Here is a 17996-nt window from a genome sequence, read left to right as displayed (position 1 = left end):
TCTCTTGATTGCTTGATATAAGATTCTTGTAATGCATGTTATTGTGGGGAGTTTCAATGGAAACACGCGGATTATAAATGAAGATTGCAGCCAAAAAGCAATGCTACCTATGATAAATTTATAATATATAACCAGGGGAAAATTAGGTGCAGAAAACTTACTTCAAAATCAATGGCTAAATTTGTTTGAAATTTTGAATGCAGAAGTTTTGTAACTAAGCACGGTTGGATTTTTAATTATCCCGAAGGAGGGAAGAAGTCACATTTCTCATGCTTTAAAAACCTAATATAGTGAGGTCAAGGTTGATGTATCTGGTCCTGCAGAATGGGATTGTGCTGTGAATGGCTCAAATGATACTGGCCTGGGAATGACATATTGTGCACCATGCTTTTTAGATATTTTGTTAAACCGCATCATAGATATGTACTTTTCTGAATTGTATAATATCTGGATTTCTGTCCTATTATCACTCATTGATGATGAATGTAGTGGTTCACCTAAAGTCTGAACTGTTTTGTATGATCACCGTGTTTCTATGTTATTTTGTATAAATTATTTGTTATAACTATTTTCAATTTATGTACCCTTTCCTATAACTTGAAAAGGATCATTTTGTGTTGTGAAGACTCAAGATCTTGAATATAATATGTTGGTGACTTGGCAGGCATCAAATATCATTTTTGTGGATCAACCTACTGGAACCGGATTTAGTTACAGCACTGATGTACGTGACCTCCGCTACGATGAGAAGGGTGTTAGTAATGATATGTATGACTTTTTACAGGTATGTTTCATTTCTTCCACAAATGATGTATTTGATAAGTACTTAGTGTAGAGTTGGAAAATGGTTTTTTCCAAATTAGCTGTTTAACCATTTTGTGGATGGCCCATGTACAAGTTCAAAAATTTCAGTTTGTAAGTAAAAAAAACTTGTAGTTGTTTGTCAACGAATGCAGATACTTTAATGAGTTTTGTACAAACTTGTAGTTGCTTGTCAACGAATGCAGACTTCTGACTTTAATAAGTTTTACCGATATCTGCTAGGCATTTTTTGAAAAACACCCCGAGTATGCAAAGAATGACTTCTTTATCACCGGAGAGTCATATGCTGAACACTACATTCCGGCAGTTACAAGCAGGGTCCACCAAGGAAACAAAGACAATGAGGGTCTTCCAATAAATTTGAAGGTATAGCGTGTCACATTATTTTGCTTTGTTGCGATTTATTTTTTGTGTTATCTGGCTTATCACATTTGTGCTCGTCTATATGGAGGTCAAAGAGACAACTATAATTGATGGGCATGTGTATCCATTCTATTTTTACGCCGTAAGGCGTTCCCTCTGAGATCAACTTCCTTAATTGCCACCTTGTACTTCTCTGAACCATTCGATCCTATGTTAGACGATTGAAAAGTTATAGATCGTTCGATCGATAATTGCATACCGTTCGATAAATAATTAGGATAAAAAAAAACGTTACAGATTCTTGTAATCGGTGAACAAAACGTTACAAATTACAGAGAATGCAGTTTAAAGTTAGCAGCGATGGGGGTTTCAAGACAATAGCAGCCATCTTTCAGTGCACTTCAGTCCGGTGCATACACACAGAGGAAGAATTCACCGAGGAATTGCTGCTGAAACCCCTGCCAGACCGCAAAGTTTTGGCCCACTTCCACTTCACTAACAGCTTGCCTCTCACGAAGATCCATGGCCGCCACCACAAGCTTTTTCCCAAAGCCATTTACCAGCTGGTAAGTACACGATGCCATTTCTGGGTGCCAAGTTTGAAAGATTTGTAAATGAAACACTTCAGAAAAATTGAAATCATTTGAGAGCATGGTATTGTTCGAGCTAAATTATTGTCCATGCAGTGATGCGATACAACAGAGAAAAAAATTGATGAAACCCAGGCCGCTCCCAGGATCCAACTACCAGGATCGTTCTATGGCCATGCATATAAAGCTTGATTCATGGCTTGTAATCTCATGATTACACAACAAACCGAGCTTGTTTGTCATACCAGCTATAAAACCCATAATTGTTAACTCGCAGCGCCATGGAACCCATACTTTATAACCTACGGCATTCTTCTCCAATTCTTAACAGAAACATACAATATGTCATGCGCATACCCACTTACTACATCCATAAGAATTCTTTGGTACCGCGCCGGTTAAGATCTGGCTTATAAACAAAAGCTCAAGGTATATTTATATTGCCTTTACGTTAAACAAAATATGGGCATCGGAACACATGTATTGCTTACCATCTATAATGCGTATATACACTTCTGTTCCCGCACACAATTTCGGTCAACGCATATAGGTAATTCGCCCGCAGTTCAGGTAGCTCAACCCACGGCTCTCTGCATACACTTTTCCCACGGGTTATATGTTCGCCAAGTTCTCCACTTATGCCATCCTTCCACCGTTCTCTGCCTTTAATGGATACGACGGGCCTTCAAAGGTCAACGCAGATGCGTTGATTGCAATCTCTACCAGCATTATATAACGGCGCTGCAAGGATTGATTATGATGGACATGCGCCTCTGCAATCATAAAATCTAACTGCAAGTATACGAATATTCAAAAGGAATTTAAACATGAAATACGCAGAGAATATATTTCCCTTACGCCACGCGCTGTATGTTATCACACCAATTACCACACACTGGCTCGACGATGATTCAACTATGGACTCGAATGTCGTTGTTAACGCAAAGGATAACAATTATAACCTCCAGATTCGCATAGATATATTACCAACACGGAACTTATTCCGATTAATAAATATATTCACGCCAAGGCTATGATTCAACGTTGATGGCTGTAGATATATACGCCCTCCATACAGTGCGCCAGTGAATATACCACTCAGAGCGCAGGCACAACACACGTCCTCAGCAATTAACCGTGCATACACAGCATTAGAATTTGCTGTCCGCGGCTACTTAATGAAACTACAAGCGCCACCGCAAAATAAGAATCAAAGCACCAGTTACGCCATCAACCATTAGTCTCTTTTCCGTTAAGGGCGCAGATCTTCACGGAATAATAACTGTGTACATTCACCTAATTTAACTGTTGAGACCCGTCAGCATCTATTCGTTCAAGCAATCGATCAACATATGAGCATATAAACCACAGTTGCGCATTAAAATTAGGATCCATCAGCACACATTGATTTCAACATTGTATAAACACAAATTTCACAATCATGTCCATGCAAATCATACTTATATTGACATAAAACAAATATTCACAAGCGCTGTACATTCATGGCCAGATATGCAAATCCATGGCCCTTTTACAAACTGCTGAAGGCTTACAGCCTTGCTGATCAAGCCTGTTCTCAATCAACCTCTCTCACAATCTCTAATGTCTTTTTCTCACAAAAAGCCCTCCTATTTATACAATTTAAAAAAATCATTTAATTAAATGCTCAATCTCTTAAAATCCTCAACAAACCCCTAAATTTCTCAACATCCCTAAAGGATAGGTTTTTATCCCTAAAATCCTTCAATTTATTAAATTTCCTCATATCCTTTTATTAATAAAAAGATATTTACATAAATCCTCACCTTCTCCTATTTAATTCAAATTAATTAATAAAATATTAGAAATCATCACACCCCATATTTACAAATTAATATTATCACACCCCATATTTACAAATGGAGAAAAAGGTCTTGATGCTCCTGCATCAAAAATTTAGTGATTTTGCTTTAAAGAACTTTTTTTTTTTTGAGAGGATCTTGATTCTAACTGGTAAATTTATTATAATTTTATTATCTAACTAATTTAAAGAGTTGTTTTTTGAGATTAAAAAAAAAATCTCATAAAAATTTATTGAAATCACAAAAAATCACAAATACTCAAATTTTTTATTAAAATTACACATTTCTAAAATTTTCCAAAATACCAAACCCTTGTAAAATCCAAAAAAAACAATTGAAATAACACAACTCAAAATTTGTATACAGATTTTTTTTCGTCAAATTTGAATTTCTTATATTTACGCCGTAAGGCGTTCCCTCTGAGAAAGACATCCCTAAAAATCCCTGTTCCTGTTCCTCTATGTGGAAGATGATGTAAAGTGATAGCGTTAAACTTGCAAACAATAGTGGGTAGGTAAATACCTTGTATACAGGGCCAAAGCCTCCCTCTCCAAGCTTCATGTTTTCATGAAAATTATCCGTTGCTTCTGTGAGTGCTTCTAAGGTGAAAATAATTTGCTCATGTTCGATTAGTGTCGCTTCTGGATCATTAACATGTTTTTCTAGATAGAAAAAGAAGAGGCAAATAAGAATCTAATTTCATTAGATAACATAAATATGAATGGGTTGTGTTAAAGAGATGCCTGGTTATAGATTCAATTTTATTTCTACATTCTTGCTCATGTTCTGAGCTTGTGATGTTACTTCTAGCAACTATGATGGATCTCACATAAAATTTTCTGTCAAGCTGTTTTTCTAGAAACAAGTTATAGCAACACCGTCCATGCTTTTCAACAGATTGTGCGCCAAGAGGGCATCCATGCCCTCTTCAGAGGAGTAACAACTAATATTATGTTAAGAGTAGTAAGGGCTGGAGTTCTTGCACTATATGATCAGCTTCAGTGACTAGTTCTGAGTAAGTCGAACAAGTCAATATTGATATGTAGCGGATGCATGGACAGTGTTTGACAAAATGCCTGAACGGGATGTGGTGTCATGGAATACTATGATTGTTGGATATACTAAAAATGGGTATTGTCAGGAGGCATTAAGGCTTTATGGCTGGATGCAATGGACAGCTATAGAGGCGGATCATGTTACCTTTTCCAGTGTACTTGGTGCGTGTGCTGGCCTAGAAGCTCTGCAGCAAGGAAACGAGGTGCATGGCGATTTAATTAGAAATGGGTTTGACCTAGAGAACCCCATAGGGAATGCTCTTCTTACTATGTTATGAATGTCCTAGCTTCTACGCATGTTTCATTCCCTACATTAGTGTTCCTTGGCCTTGATTTATAGTATATTGGAAAAGGTTATGAGATATTTTACAATCTTAAGCCCAATGCACGCCTTCTCATGTAACAATCACATTGTCCAAGATAATTCAGTTTGTCAGATAAATTTTGTATCTTTTGGGTGAATTATGTTAGGGCAGTTAGAACCTGCCATGCATATCTTCTCTTGAAATCTTCTACACATAACCTTAAATAATTATGCTCGAAATACCATCTATATCAATGAAATATGATCACATGACGTGTCACCATTGGCATACCACCCAACAACACTGCATTATGCAAATTTCTAGCAATACTATACTCAGTGTAACCCCTATTCGACATTTTTTGTAAAATTATGGCCGATATGAAGAAATGAATCAGGTAGAAATTCAATCCGTCTTATGAAAATGTCACTAACTATCCAGGTATGTTTTTGCTATGTATGCACCCTAGATTACACCGATGCTATGTATGCACCCTAGATTAGACATCAAATATTTTACTAATCCCCTCTGCTTTTGCATTTTTCCATTTTTCTCTATCAAACATATGCTTGTCACAAAAGGCAAGTAATTGCTTATGCTTGCAGTCACACTATTTTTTATGAGACGATTTGCAATTAGCATTACAATAATCAGTGCAAGAACAAAGTCCATTCGAGAAACAATGGAAACAATTTGCATCTCCCACAACAATTCGCTTCCCGGTGATCATCAGAATGAGCTTTGTGGCATTGTGGCAACGCCCTGAAACGCGAAGGTTCTTGGTAATATGAATAGATGATCTAGCCATTTGTTGATGATAAAAAATAAACACCGGTAAAGAAACAAAATTGCATAAAAATTGACTTCTTTCTTCTATGCTGTTGTTTCTTATGTCATTTGCATAAAATTTTGACTTCTTTCTTCTATGTTGTTGTTTTTTATATCATTGCCTTACGGCGTTTCCTTTGCAACATGTGGTGCAAATGCTAGTATACTTATTGAGGATTTCATTGTTTTACTTTCCCAACACTGCTCTATGTAAAGTTCTTGTGAGACAATCTCGTAGAGCCAACTCTACTTTGTGCTCCTTGTAAATTGCTAGTGAAACAATTTAGTAGAGCCAACTCTACTTTGTGAAACGATTTACTTAAGGGTTCCCATGATATCAACAAACTAGAAAACTAACGCTGCATTTTCCCTTACAAATTACAATTCAAATAACCTTCAAATCAATAGTTTCCCTCAATAAATAACGATAATTTAAAAATTAAAAATTAAAACATAATAAGTTAGATCTATCTTCATTCCCTCCCACTTATCTTTCACACATTATTAACAATTTATTTATTTTTACCTAAAAATATTATATTAAAGTAAAATAAAGATATATATATATATATATATATATATATATATATATATATATGGGATGAGAATTTTTATACCTAACTTATTATACAGGTGATACTTATTTTATAATTTTTATTTTATGAAATGTCATTATTACTTTATGAACGATTATTTTAAAATTACCATAAATAAACCAATTAGAGAACAATGGTTCAACAAACCAATCGAATTAAAATTCTTTAACAATAATTCCTATATATTTAATATTTATATCAACTTGAATTAATTTTATAACCTAAATATTTAAGATGAATTTTTTTTACAATTACACAAATTAATAATAATATATTAAAATAATTGTTTTTTAACCATTTTCAAAAATTCTCATTTATAACTATAAATCTTCAACCAAAAAATAAATATGATAGGTACCTACCATAGAATAGATTTTCCATTCATAAATATTAACATGATTGGAATGAGTTTCAACCTTGAGAGATAATGTGTGGATTTTCCTTTAATATTTTGATATATAACATAACGTCATCTGCTTATTCAATTTTAATTATATTTCGTCATATTTATTTATTTTAATTTTTATTATTTATAAAAAAAGTAATAATAATTACATTAAAATTATTTTAGTTAAATTTTCGAATTTAAAACTAAATTTGTCATTATGCTTTTTAATGTATTAGAACAAACATAAAATAGCGTTTGGAGAATGCCTTAAAATTGTTTTTGTTTATCCCCAATCGGGGTGCGTAGGGTAATGGGAGCCATAAGGTATAAGGAAAGGACAAATGGAAGGAGGGTAGGACAGTTGGCGAAGGGAGACGGAAAACAGAAGACGATTAGGGAAGAAGGAAATTGTAAGGAGATGATGGAGGATAGTAAATGGATGGGAAGGGGGCGCCTTTACCGAGGACCTCACACAAAGGAAGGGAAGGCGGATATGGAAAAGCAACAAGTGGAGGGTACCTCCGTAATGATAATAGGTAGGTGGGCGAGCAGTTTAGAAAAAAAGGTGGCAAGGCAGCTGGGGGAATGCATGCAGTGAGCTGAGGGAGAACGAGTGGACGAAGCAGCTGGTGAACACCGAGAGAAGGGGCGCGACGACCAGCAACCGAAATTCACCTGCAACACCTGGTATGTAATTACAGGTCCCCTCTGTGTCGATAGCGTAACAATGTCTTGCAAATGGAGAAGAATTTGGAAAATAAGGAGAGAAGTATTGAATGTAATAGAAAAATGTTGGTTTTGTGCTAAGAAAAGAGTGTCTGGTCTTTTAGTCGAGAAAAGGAATGAAAAATCCCGAGTGTTCAAGTTTAATTTCCTATTAATATTGTATGGGTTCAACATGATAGCATTCCTAGAAGGATGGGAGGGAAAAAACGAACCCCGTAAGGGTCCTGGATGGTCCTGGGTTAGAAAAAGACTTTCTGGTCTCGTAGTTGCTGAAAGTTGTGGTAAATTTTGTGTTTTCATCTGTAATTGCATGTTGATAATGTCATGGTATAAAGGGATGGTACTCCTGGATGGGTGGGTGGGTGGGTGGGGGAGGAGGGGAGGGTCCTGTGAGAGGCCTAGGGGGAATTCGAACCTGATACGTCCAGAAATCCATCTCATCCTGGATATACTTGTTTAGACAGTTGCGGTACTTGAGCAACAAATGTCGCTCAGTATCCTTGATACCTAGCTTCGTGCGAAGGGTATGGAAAATATTTTTGAAATCTGGCACATCTTTGTCCCTTCCCTGCCGTAGCGTGGTCCACTTTATGTATTTGTCTTGATAGCTTCCGACAGGGTACTGTTGTTCCTTGATGGCGTCTCGAAAAGAATTCCAAGTGGGTGCGACTGAAAACAGTGACGGTTCACTCTTGTCCTTTTGTTCACAGTAAGTTTCCCACTAGTCCTTTATGAGTGGGGCGGCTTTGAGAAGTCCAAAAGTAATATTTTCCCGATTGGAAAAGTCATGAACTGAAAAATATCCTTCCAACAGGTTTAACCATTTATCTACGGTGTCTGCATCTATCAAGCCTTCAAATATGGGTATATAGAAGTTAATTTGTACCTTAAAAGGAGTGGCACCTCCAGAGTGGTTGTTGGATGAAGATGCATTGCCTATGGGTAGTCGTTGAAGGATCTGAGAAAAATTATCCATCATCACGTATCTCTATCGCTCTAGGGCTTCCTCGAGCAACATTTTGAAAGGATATCCTGCCCCCTCGTCTTTCTTTTCTTCTGCCATGGGAGGTCGTCAGTTTTTGCAAGGCTGACAGAATGGAAATAATATAGTTCGGGTGGTGGTAGATTATCTCTAAAAATATATGTGGCAACTACATGCCTCTGAACTGTGTTTCAATGAGGCTCAAAGGCCTATATATTATTGGAAAACATGAGAAAACCATAAACAACATAAACACTGACCCCATGAAATGTAACACCAAGAGTTTGTGGGCCCCGTTGGGGTTAGTTGGGCAGCCAACTTCCTGGGTGATGAGCCTCGGTATTGCAACAAGAATGCTGCAACTCCCAAGGCTACCGACTTTAAATATCAACCCGGGGTTCATACAAACTTAAGAGGTAACATCACTATATGTTCAACATACAATGTGTCATTCCTTTGTTGTCATGATGTAATGGAGTGCATGTACTGAAGTCAAATCCTAAACTAATTGCAGAAAATGAAATGTTCGAACTGGAACCTTAACCTATTGCAAGAAAGAAAGTACAAGGAAAGAGACAGAAATTTAATGTTAAATCACACGATTTCCTAATTAACTGCCAAGAAATTATGCTTTGAAATAATGCTAAATTATCATGAACCAAATGCTATTATCTAAGAATAGAAATAAGAAACATCAAACATCACTAATGTGCAAGTAAAGGGACTGAAATAAATCTGTTTTTGTCTTTTTGTCTTTTCATGCAAAATCAAGTATGCAAACTAATTTCTTTTGGTGATGTGGCAGGTGAATTAAGGATGTTGGAGGATGGATGGAAGGGTTAGGAGATGGTTGGATGGTGCGGGAGACCCTTGGGAGGCTTTTGGTGACTTCTTAGAGGTTTTCCATCAATTCCTCCTTAAAACAGGCCATTTTAGGAAAACGTACAGGATGTACTAGAAACTTACAGGATGATCTTGTAGGAATTGCAGTGAACCTACATGATACATATGAGAGAAAAATGTGAGGTGTTGGAGGTGATGGGACGCATATGAAAGGTGTGCGATGGGTGGAATGGAGTGAGAAAATGCATAGGATCACTCAGAACTCAAAACCAAAGTTGGGAGATGGATGGATTTGCTCAAAAAGCTTGGAAAAGTTTCCTTGTGAAATGTAGGTTTAATGACCAAGCAAATCAAATCCAAATTGGATGGGACAAATTTTCTTATTAAATAGGATTTCTTAGGTCCCGATTCCAAGTGGAATCATTCAAAAAGATCTTTGTTAACCCATGCAAAAAAATAAAAAATAAAAACATTAGTAGTCGAAAAATCTAGAAATTTGAGAACTAGTGAGCTAGTAAATCTAAAAAATGCCTAACCAAATAAAATTCAAAGACAATGGGGTAATTTTTGTTATGAACTAGAATTTTTTTGTGATCTAATGCAAATGGAATCAATTCGATTGAAGCTTGTTAGCATGCTCTAAAAAATAGCAGAAATTTATTGTTCTTTCCTAAAAAGGAGGTTCAGCAATCTAGATTTGGGAATAAGAAGACTAATCCAAGCAACTCAATGATTATTATGAACTTCCAAAGCTTTTACAAGGATGAAATAATGCTTGTGATCCTACAAAAGAACTTACATCAACCATTTAACTCAATCCTACAACAAGAAATCATTAATACTAAATGCAGAAATAGAAATAAAAACTAGAGATGCATGTGAATAAGCAATGAAAAGAAGGAAAGAAAATGATACAAAAGGGTATGAGGTTCCTGGGATGGCCAATCCCAAGGAAAATTAGAGATCTATGGAGGAGAACAAGATTTAGAAGTTGAACATGACACGAACCTTCATTATTTTCATCAATAGAATTACATCCCTGCAAGAAAATACAATGGAGTTGCAAAAATACAAACTCTCTCCACAATAACAGTAAAAAAATCTATCCCTAGAGGAAAATTCGACTTGGTACTTATACAAAATGATTAGGAATCATTCCCCATCAATGGAGGAAGTTTTCCCACCAAAACCCTTGATTAGTGGATCTAGTCCCCAATACTAGGAATTTGCATTAAATGGCAAGAAACACATTCCTAGATTTTCTCAATCATTCCCTCGAGGCAAATTTGACTTTATACTTATAAAAAATGATTAAGAATCATTCCCCATGAATGGAGGAAGCTTTCCCCACCGAAATCCCTTGATTAGTGGATCTGCTCCCTTGATTGGTGGATCTGCTCCCTTGATTAGTGGAACACATTCCTAGATTTTCTCAATCATTCGAGTTCTACAATTTGTGTTATAATTTCATAATATCTTGTTGACTTACTATTTATTATTGATCCTCCAGTAGTAGGGAACAAGTCCCTAAATTATCTCCTCCTCCAACTCTTCATAATCTGCCCAATATTCTCATAATATTCCACAAAACATAAATAATATTAGGCACAAGTATTCAATTATTCATAAACCTTCCTAATGAATATATTAAAGTTAAAAATAAATTATCTAATGCAAAAAGAGAGGTTTAATGTGTTGAAGGATGGTCATAGGCCTTAATTTATGTTTTTAAATTAGAGGCATGGGCCTTGATTTATGTCTAATTTAGAGGCCCATCATACCCCCTTGCTAAAAGTGTTGCTCATCCTCTAAGCAACTTAGTGACCTCATTGTGCCTCATCCATGGCCCTGGTGGCCTCTCTCTTGCGCATTAAGAATCTTGGCTCTAATTTCTACAAGGACAAGCCGAAAAACATAATTGTGCAAAGAAAAATCCTTGTTTCTTGAGACCATTAGTTTGTCTTCTTCCCTTTATTCAAGATGGTTCTTAATTATTATCTTTTTTCAGTTTGGAAGGTCTTCCACACCCTTATCAACATTCTGCTACCTTGTTCCACCATTTATTTGCCTTAGGACTGCCTCCTGTAGGATTTCTGGGTCACTGTAATTCCTACAAGATCATCCTATAGAAAACACAGTCCCTTTGTAAATTGAAGTAAAGGAGTGGAAAAAATGACAGAAATGGTGGAGGAATGAATGGTAATGAGTGGTAAAATAAAAATGTGAGTGAAAGGGGTCTCTTTGTGATCCTCCTTTTCTCTTTGACCGTCCTTCTTACTGACCTGCAAATGGAAATTTCATGAAAATAGAGAGGATGCTTTTTTTTTTTTTCAAGAATGAAATAAGATGGATGAATGATAAATAGATAGTGAATATGAAGTGGATGGAAGGCTTGGAGTGTTGTGGTGACCTTCGCCTTTGCAAAAATTTCTTCTTTTAACTGTTGTCCTCATTCTTTGAAATCATCACCCTTCATAATTTGACTTTTCAACATTGCATGAGTGGAGGAGTGAGCTGCAATCAACTAGTTGAAGGCGGCTGAGACTGCTGACCCATCCTTAGCTTATAAAAGTTCATCTCTCATGCATTGACAACAAAATTCTAACTATAATATGCTCAAGAGAAGAGGTCAAGAATATTGCATACCTGTACCGACCTGATGGTTGTTGGAGAGACATGCATGTTGCTGCTAAGTTGATGTTGGTGTGCAGGTGTTGGATGGTGATGTTGATGATCTTGATGTTGCTGCTAAGATCTGGAGGAGCTTCTTTGACCTCTGGATCTCCTTTAAAACTTCTCACTGCCAATCCTGTAGGTGTTGTTCTGTATCTTGTAGGTTTACAGGACAACGACTTGTTTTGTCCATATCTCCCAAATAGTAGATTGGATTGAGCTGAAACTTTTTGAGCATATTTCCATCATCATTATGCACCTCCCCATAGAAAAATTTTGATAAATGAATGCACGAATCTCGGGAAAAACTAAAAATAGCTGAAGGTGATGGAGGTCACTTTCTTGGAAACCGTGCACTAGAATTTTCTAAAATTGCTTGAACATGTTACCATCATCCATATGCATCTCCCCCTAAAACAGCTTGGCAAATGGATGCATGGTTTTCAAGTTATGGCAAAAACAAATTTCTACTCTATGTATTTTTGTATCCTGTAGTAAAACAGAGCATCGTGTAGTTTTTTAGGACAACAAGGAAAATTAGTGGTAGAAACTTGAGAATGATGGGTGGATGGTGAAAATAGATGAGGGTGATGGATTGGCATGGCCTTGGCCTTGTTGGAGCATTTGAACGAAGAAGGAGAAAGTAAAAATTTGACTTATTTTGACTAGGCTTGACCAATTTTCCTTTTGGTACCAACTTTTTCTTGTTGCTTGCAGATCTTGGAGAGTACATGCATGCATGGAGCAAGGATTCTTTTATTTTTTCTTCTAGGCCTACTAACTGCTTCAGTGAGGTTTTCAACTAGTAGGTCTGCCTAGGCGCCTCAAAGGAGGTTTTCACCTAGGATCTTTTTTTTTATTTTTTTTCAACCCATTGACTGCCTCATGGAGGTTTTCAATCAATGAGCCAATCTGAGGCACCTCCAAGGAGGTTTTCACCTTAGAGTTTTATTTTTTTCCTCTTATTTTTCAATTTTTTTTTTTTACCCTACCCTACTTGAAAAACAAAATCACTTTCAAGTATAAGAATACTTCCAATGGAGCCATGTGCACATCAAGATGACAGACAAAATGATGTGGAAGCTTGAAATGTATGCTTTGACATGTACCCAGATTTGAAAGATCAAATGATTTGACTTTGATGATATCAAGCTTCTTTGAAGAAGAGGGTATTACTACAACTTAATGACTGTCTGGAACCAGATTCAATATAGTTGTGATTCCCCTTGTCCTTTTGCTGATCTGGATCATTCTTCATGTCTTCTTCTACCATGACCTTCAAATCTTCCTCTTTTTGTTGATTGTTCTCTTGAATACATGGAGGATTTGATGGTAACCATGAGGAAACTTTCTCAATCTCTAATTTTGATGTTTGTTCTTCATCAATTTGTAGCCCATGGTTCTTTGATCTTCTTTTTCAAATCTTCTTCTTGTGGATGTAGTCTTTCATTTAAGAGAATCTCTCTTTTACAATACTCTTCCTGAGCTATGGTGAATACCATTGATCTCAAGAGGAGATGTTTGGAAGTGTTGTACCTCAACATTGTAAGTGGGCTGAGCTACTTCAATGTGTGGGTTTGGAAATGGTGGTATAGGTAGTTGAGTGGGAGTGTATATTTGAGATGGATGTGGATGGGGTTGTGGTTGTGGTGGAGGTAAATGGTAAGGATAACATGGAGTTTGGTATGGAGGATATTGAGGAAAATATTGAGGATATTGTGGATGGCTCCCATAAATTCCTTGCCAACCTTGTTGCCAAGATTGGTTTTGGGGTTGAGATGGCCAATGTTGCCAAGGAAAGGGTGTGTTCCAATTACTTTGAGGTGGATGTGCATAAGCTTGAAATTGTGAATTAGGCTCTTGCATCATATGAGGCTGAATAAGTTGTCATGGTCCTCTTGGAGCTACATAACATTGTTGCATTGACAATTGACTTGCTCCATTGCCCTTTTGGTAAACTTCCTTCAACCTTGGTAATGATGGACAATGTTTAACATCATGTGATTCTGCAACACAAATATCAGCATTTTCTTTTCCTTCATCTTGCATTCTTAACATTTCACTTGTTTTGTTAGATTGCTAGGAATTTTTGTTATAAAATCATCATACAAATTTCCAAGTTTAACTTGACTTACTGATCTTGATGTTGATTTACCCACTCTTGCTTTTCCTCTTGATGTGTTTGCATGTTTCACAAATTTCCTCAAATGATAATTCATATACATCACCTCTACTCATAATATTAAGGAGATCAATCCACTCATCCCTAATTGTTCTAAGTAAGAGGATTTTTAGTGTGTCAGATCCTAAATGATGTATTTTTCCCCTCTTAACATTGTACATGAACCTCTCTATTAGATCCTCAAGGCTCTCATCTTCTCTTTGATTCATTCTAAAGATTTCTTCTTTAAGATCATGATCTTTATATTTTTCTAGAAATATCTTTTGCATATCATTCCATGATCTTATTGAATTAGTCCCTAAACTCATGAACCATTTAAGAGCTCTATCCTTCAATGTTGCCAGAAACAATTTCAATTTTTGAGTTTTTAATAAGTAACCATAAGATCTACAAACAATCTCAAATTCAAAGAGAAAGGTTTCTGGATCCTCTGACCTTAGACCATGAAATTTTGGGAGAAAAGATGGAGAGATGTTCTTCATGTGCACACTTCCATTAGTATCTTGAATGGGAAATCTGATAGGATCTTCCTCATTGTCATCTTCGCCATCAATTTCTTATACATTCTTCGTCATCTTCTTCTTCTACCTATAAAATTGAATGGTGATATGGCTCTTTCTGCACCATGTGATCAAATGGGGGCGTGGGTTGGTGTTGGAGAATTTTGTTTTTTGTTTTTATGATTGAATGAAACTATAGTGCAATGCAATTTTCTAGTTTTGAAATTAAATATGCCTAATGAAAATATTTTTTTGGTTTTTGCAAAAATTAAAAAGAAATGAATCAACTAGGGAAGAAAACAATGCATACTTTCACACCTCCACGGTAACGGCACCAAAAAGTGATGAGCCTCGTTATTGCAACAAGAATGCTGCAACTCCCATGGCTACTGACTTTAAATATCAACCCGGGGTTCGTACAAACTTAAGAGGTATCGACACTATATGTGCAACATACAATGTGTCCTTCCTTTGCTACCATGATGTAAAGAAGTGCATGTACTGAAGTCAAATCCTAAACTAATTGCAGAAAATGAAATGTTCGAAATAGAACCTTAACCTATTGTAAGAAAGAAAGTACAAGGAAAGAGACGGAAATTCAATGCTAAATCACACAATTTCCTAGTTAACTGCCAAGAAACTATGCTTTGAAATAATGCCAAATTATCATGAACCAAATGCTACTATCTAAGCACGGAATTAAGAAGCATCAAACATCACTAATGTGCAAGTAAAGGGACTGAAATAAATCTGTTTTTGTCTTTTTGTCTTTTCATGCAAAATCAAGTATGCAAACTAATTTCTTTTGGTGATGTGGCAGATGAATTAAGGATGTTGGAGGATGGCTAGAAGGGTTAGGAGATGGTTGGATGGTGTGAGAGACCCTTGGGAGGATTTTGGTGACTTCCTAGAGGTTTTCCATCAATTCGGCCTTAAAACAGACCATTTCAGGAAAACCTATAAGATGTACTAGAAACCTATAGGATGATCCTGTAGGAATTACAGTGAACCTACAGTATACAACCGAGAGAAAAATGTGAGGTGTTGGAGGTGATGGGAGGCATAGGAAGGGTGTGTGATGGGTGGAATGGAGTGATAAAATGCCTAGGATCACTCAGAACTCAAAACCAAAGTTGAGAGATGGATGGATTTGCTCAAAAAGATTGAAGAATTTTCCTTGTGAAATGAGGGTTTAATGACCAAGAAAATCAAATTCAAATTGGATGGGACAAATTTTGTTATTAACTAGGATGTCTTAAGTATCTATTACAAGTGGAATCATTCAAAAAGATATTTGTTAACCCATGCAAAAATAAATAAATAAAACATTACTAGTCGAAAAATCTAGAAATTTGAGAACTAGTGAGCTAGTAAATCTAAAAAATGCCTCACCAAATCAAATGCAAATGCAATGGGGTAATTTTTGTTATGAACTAGAATGTTTTTGTGATCTAATTCAAGTGGAATCAATTCGATTGAATCTCATTAGCATGCTCTAAAAAATAGCAGAAATTTATTGCTCTTTGCTAAAAAGGAGGTCCATCAATCTAGATTTGGGAATAAGAAGACTAATCCAAGCAACTCAATGATTATTATGAACTTCCAAAGCTTTTAAAAGGATGAAATAATTCTTGTGATCCTTCAAAAGAACTTACATCAACCATTTAACTCAATCCTACAACAATAAATCATTAATACTAAATGCGGAAATAGAAAAAAATAAAAACTAGAGATGCATGTGAATAAACAATGAAAAGAAGGAAAGAAAATGATACAAAAGGGCTTTGAGGTTCCTGGGATGGCCAAGCCCAAGGAAACTCAGAGACCTATGGAGGATAACAATATTTAGAAGCTGAACATGACACCAACCTTCATTATTTTCATCAATAGAACTACATCCCTACAAGAAAATACAATGGAGCTGCAAAAATACATGCTCTCTTCACAATAACACTAAAAAAAATCTATCCATAGAGAAAAATTCAACTTCGTACTTATGAAAAATGATTAGGAATCATTCCCATGAATGGAGGAATCTTTCCCCACCAAAATCCCTTGATTAGTGGATCTAGTCCCCAATACTAGGAATTTGCATTAAATGGCAGTGAACGCATTCCTAGATTTTCTCAATCATTCGTTAGAGGAAAAATCGACTTGGTACTTATAAAAAATGATTAAGAATCATTCCCCATGAATGGAGGAAGCTTTCCCCACCGAAATCCCTTAATTAGTGGATCTGCTCCCTTAATTGGTGGATATGCTCCCTTGATTAGTGGAACACATTCCTAGATTTTCTCAATCATTGGAGTTCCACAATTTGTGCCTTAATTCCATAATATCTTGTTGACTTATTATTTATTATTGATCCTCAAGTAGTAGGGAACAAGTACCTAAATTATCTCCTCCTCCAACCATTCATAATCTGCCCAATATTCTCATAATATTCCACAAAAAATATAATGATATTAGGCACAAATATTCAATTATTCATAAACCTTCTTAATGAATATATTAAAGTTAAAAATAAATTATATAATGCAAAAAGAGAGGTTTAATGTGCTGAAGGATGGTCATATGCCTTAATTTATGTTTTTAAATTAGAGGCATGGGCCTTAATTTATGTCTAATTTAGAGGCCCATCAGCGGGGTCGTAACTTGGTCATATTATCTTCGTTTGGCACGTACGATACCTTGTTGGAAAGGTCCCGTTGAGTACTACAGGTTTCACCACAAGCCCTTGCTTGTGGCTACGGGCTTGCTGCAGACCCCAAAAATAAGTCGTTTAGGGGGTTAAAACTGCTCAAGAAGTTCAGGCCCCGAAAAATGGCTAAAAATAGTAAATGTTGAAATGAACAAGGAAATAGATGAAACTGATTGGGGGTTCTAGGTGGAATAGGTGGGTGGCCACCAATATCCACCTTGATCATAGTCACCCCCTTACCATATTCCAAGCATGAATGTGGGACTCATAGAACACACCAAGAACACCAACAAGCATGGATGCCACTGGAGTTCCCCGCCTACACCATGAGAAATTTGAGAACCTCCTAGTCTCTCAGGCTTTACTGTAATCCACAGTTTGATCCAGGGATCACTAGGCCCTACACTACGACACGCTCTCCAGGCTTTACCGTACATCCCATCCTGGGACTACTAGGCCCAACGAAGAGAAATCCACCTCTTTCATTTACCGTATATCCCGCCATTCACCAGAAAGGATTCCTAGGCCCACCGAGGCACACAATCTGGGTTTACCACAACCCCCAGTTCAGTTCAGGGGTTACTAGGCCAGTGGCTTTACC

The 17996-nt window shown here is 36.4% G+C and overlaps 1 protein-coding gene across 1 annotated transcript in view; it reads left to right on the top strand.

Moving 5' to 3' along the window:
- LOC149176424 (uncharacterized) overlaps positions 1 to 17996 on the top strand; it is a 39454-nt gene that overhangs the window by 9749 nt on the left and 11709 nt on the right. The window contains exons 9-10 of the mRNA XM_089421463.1: positions 665 to 784; positions 1045 to 1188. Coding sequence (XP_089277589.1) covers positions 665 to 784; positions 1045 to 1188 — 264 coding nt within the window. The remainder of the gene's footprint in view (positions 1 to 664; positions 785 to 1044; positions 1189 to 17996) is intronic.

Source organism: Pinus tabuliformis, chromosome 4_1, assembly GCF_031772625.1.
Source record: "Pinus tabuliformis cultivar Carrire ecotype Pingquan chromosome 4_1, CPIR1, whole genome shotgun sequence".
NCBI lineage: Eukaryota > Viridiplantae > Streptophyta > Pinopsida > Pinales > Pinaceae > Pinus > Pinus tabuliformis.
The sequence above is the reverse complement of the archived record's forward strand: the minus strand, read 5'-3'. Positions and strand labels throughout refer to the sequence as shown.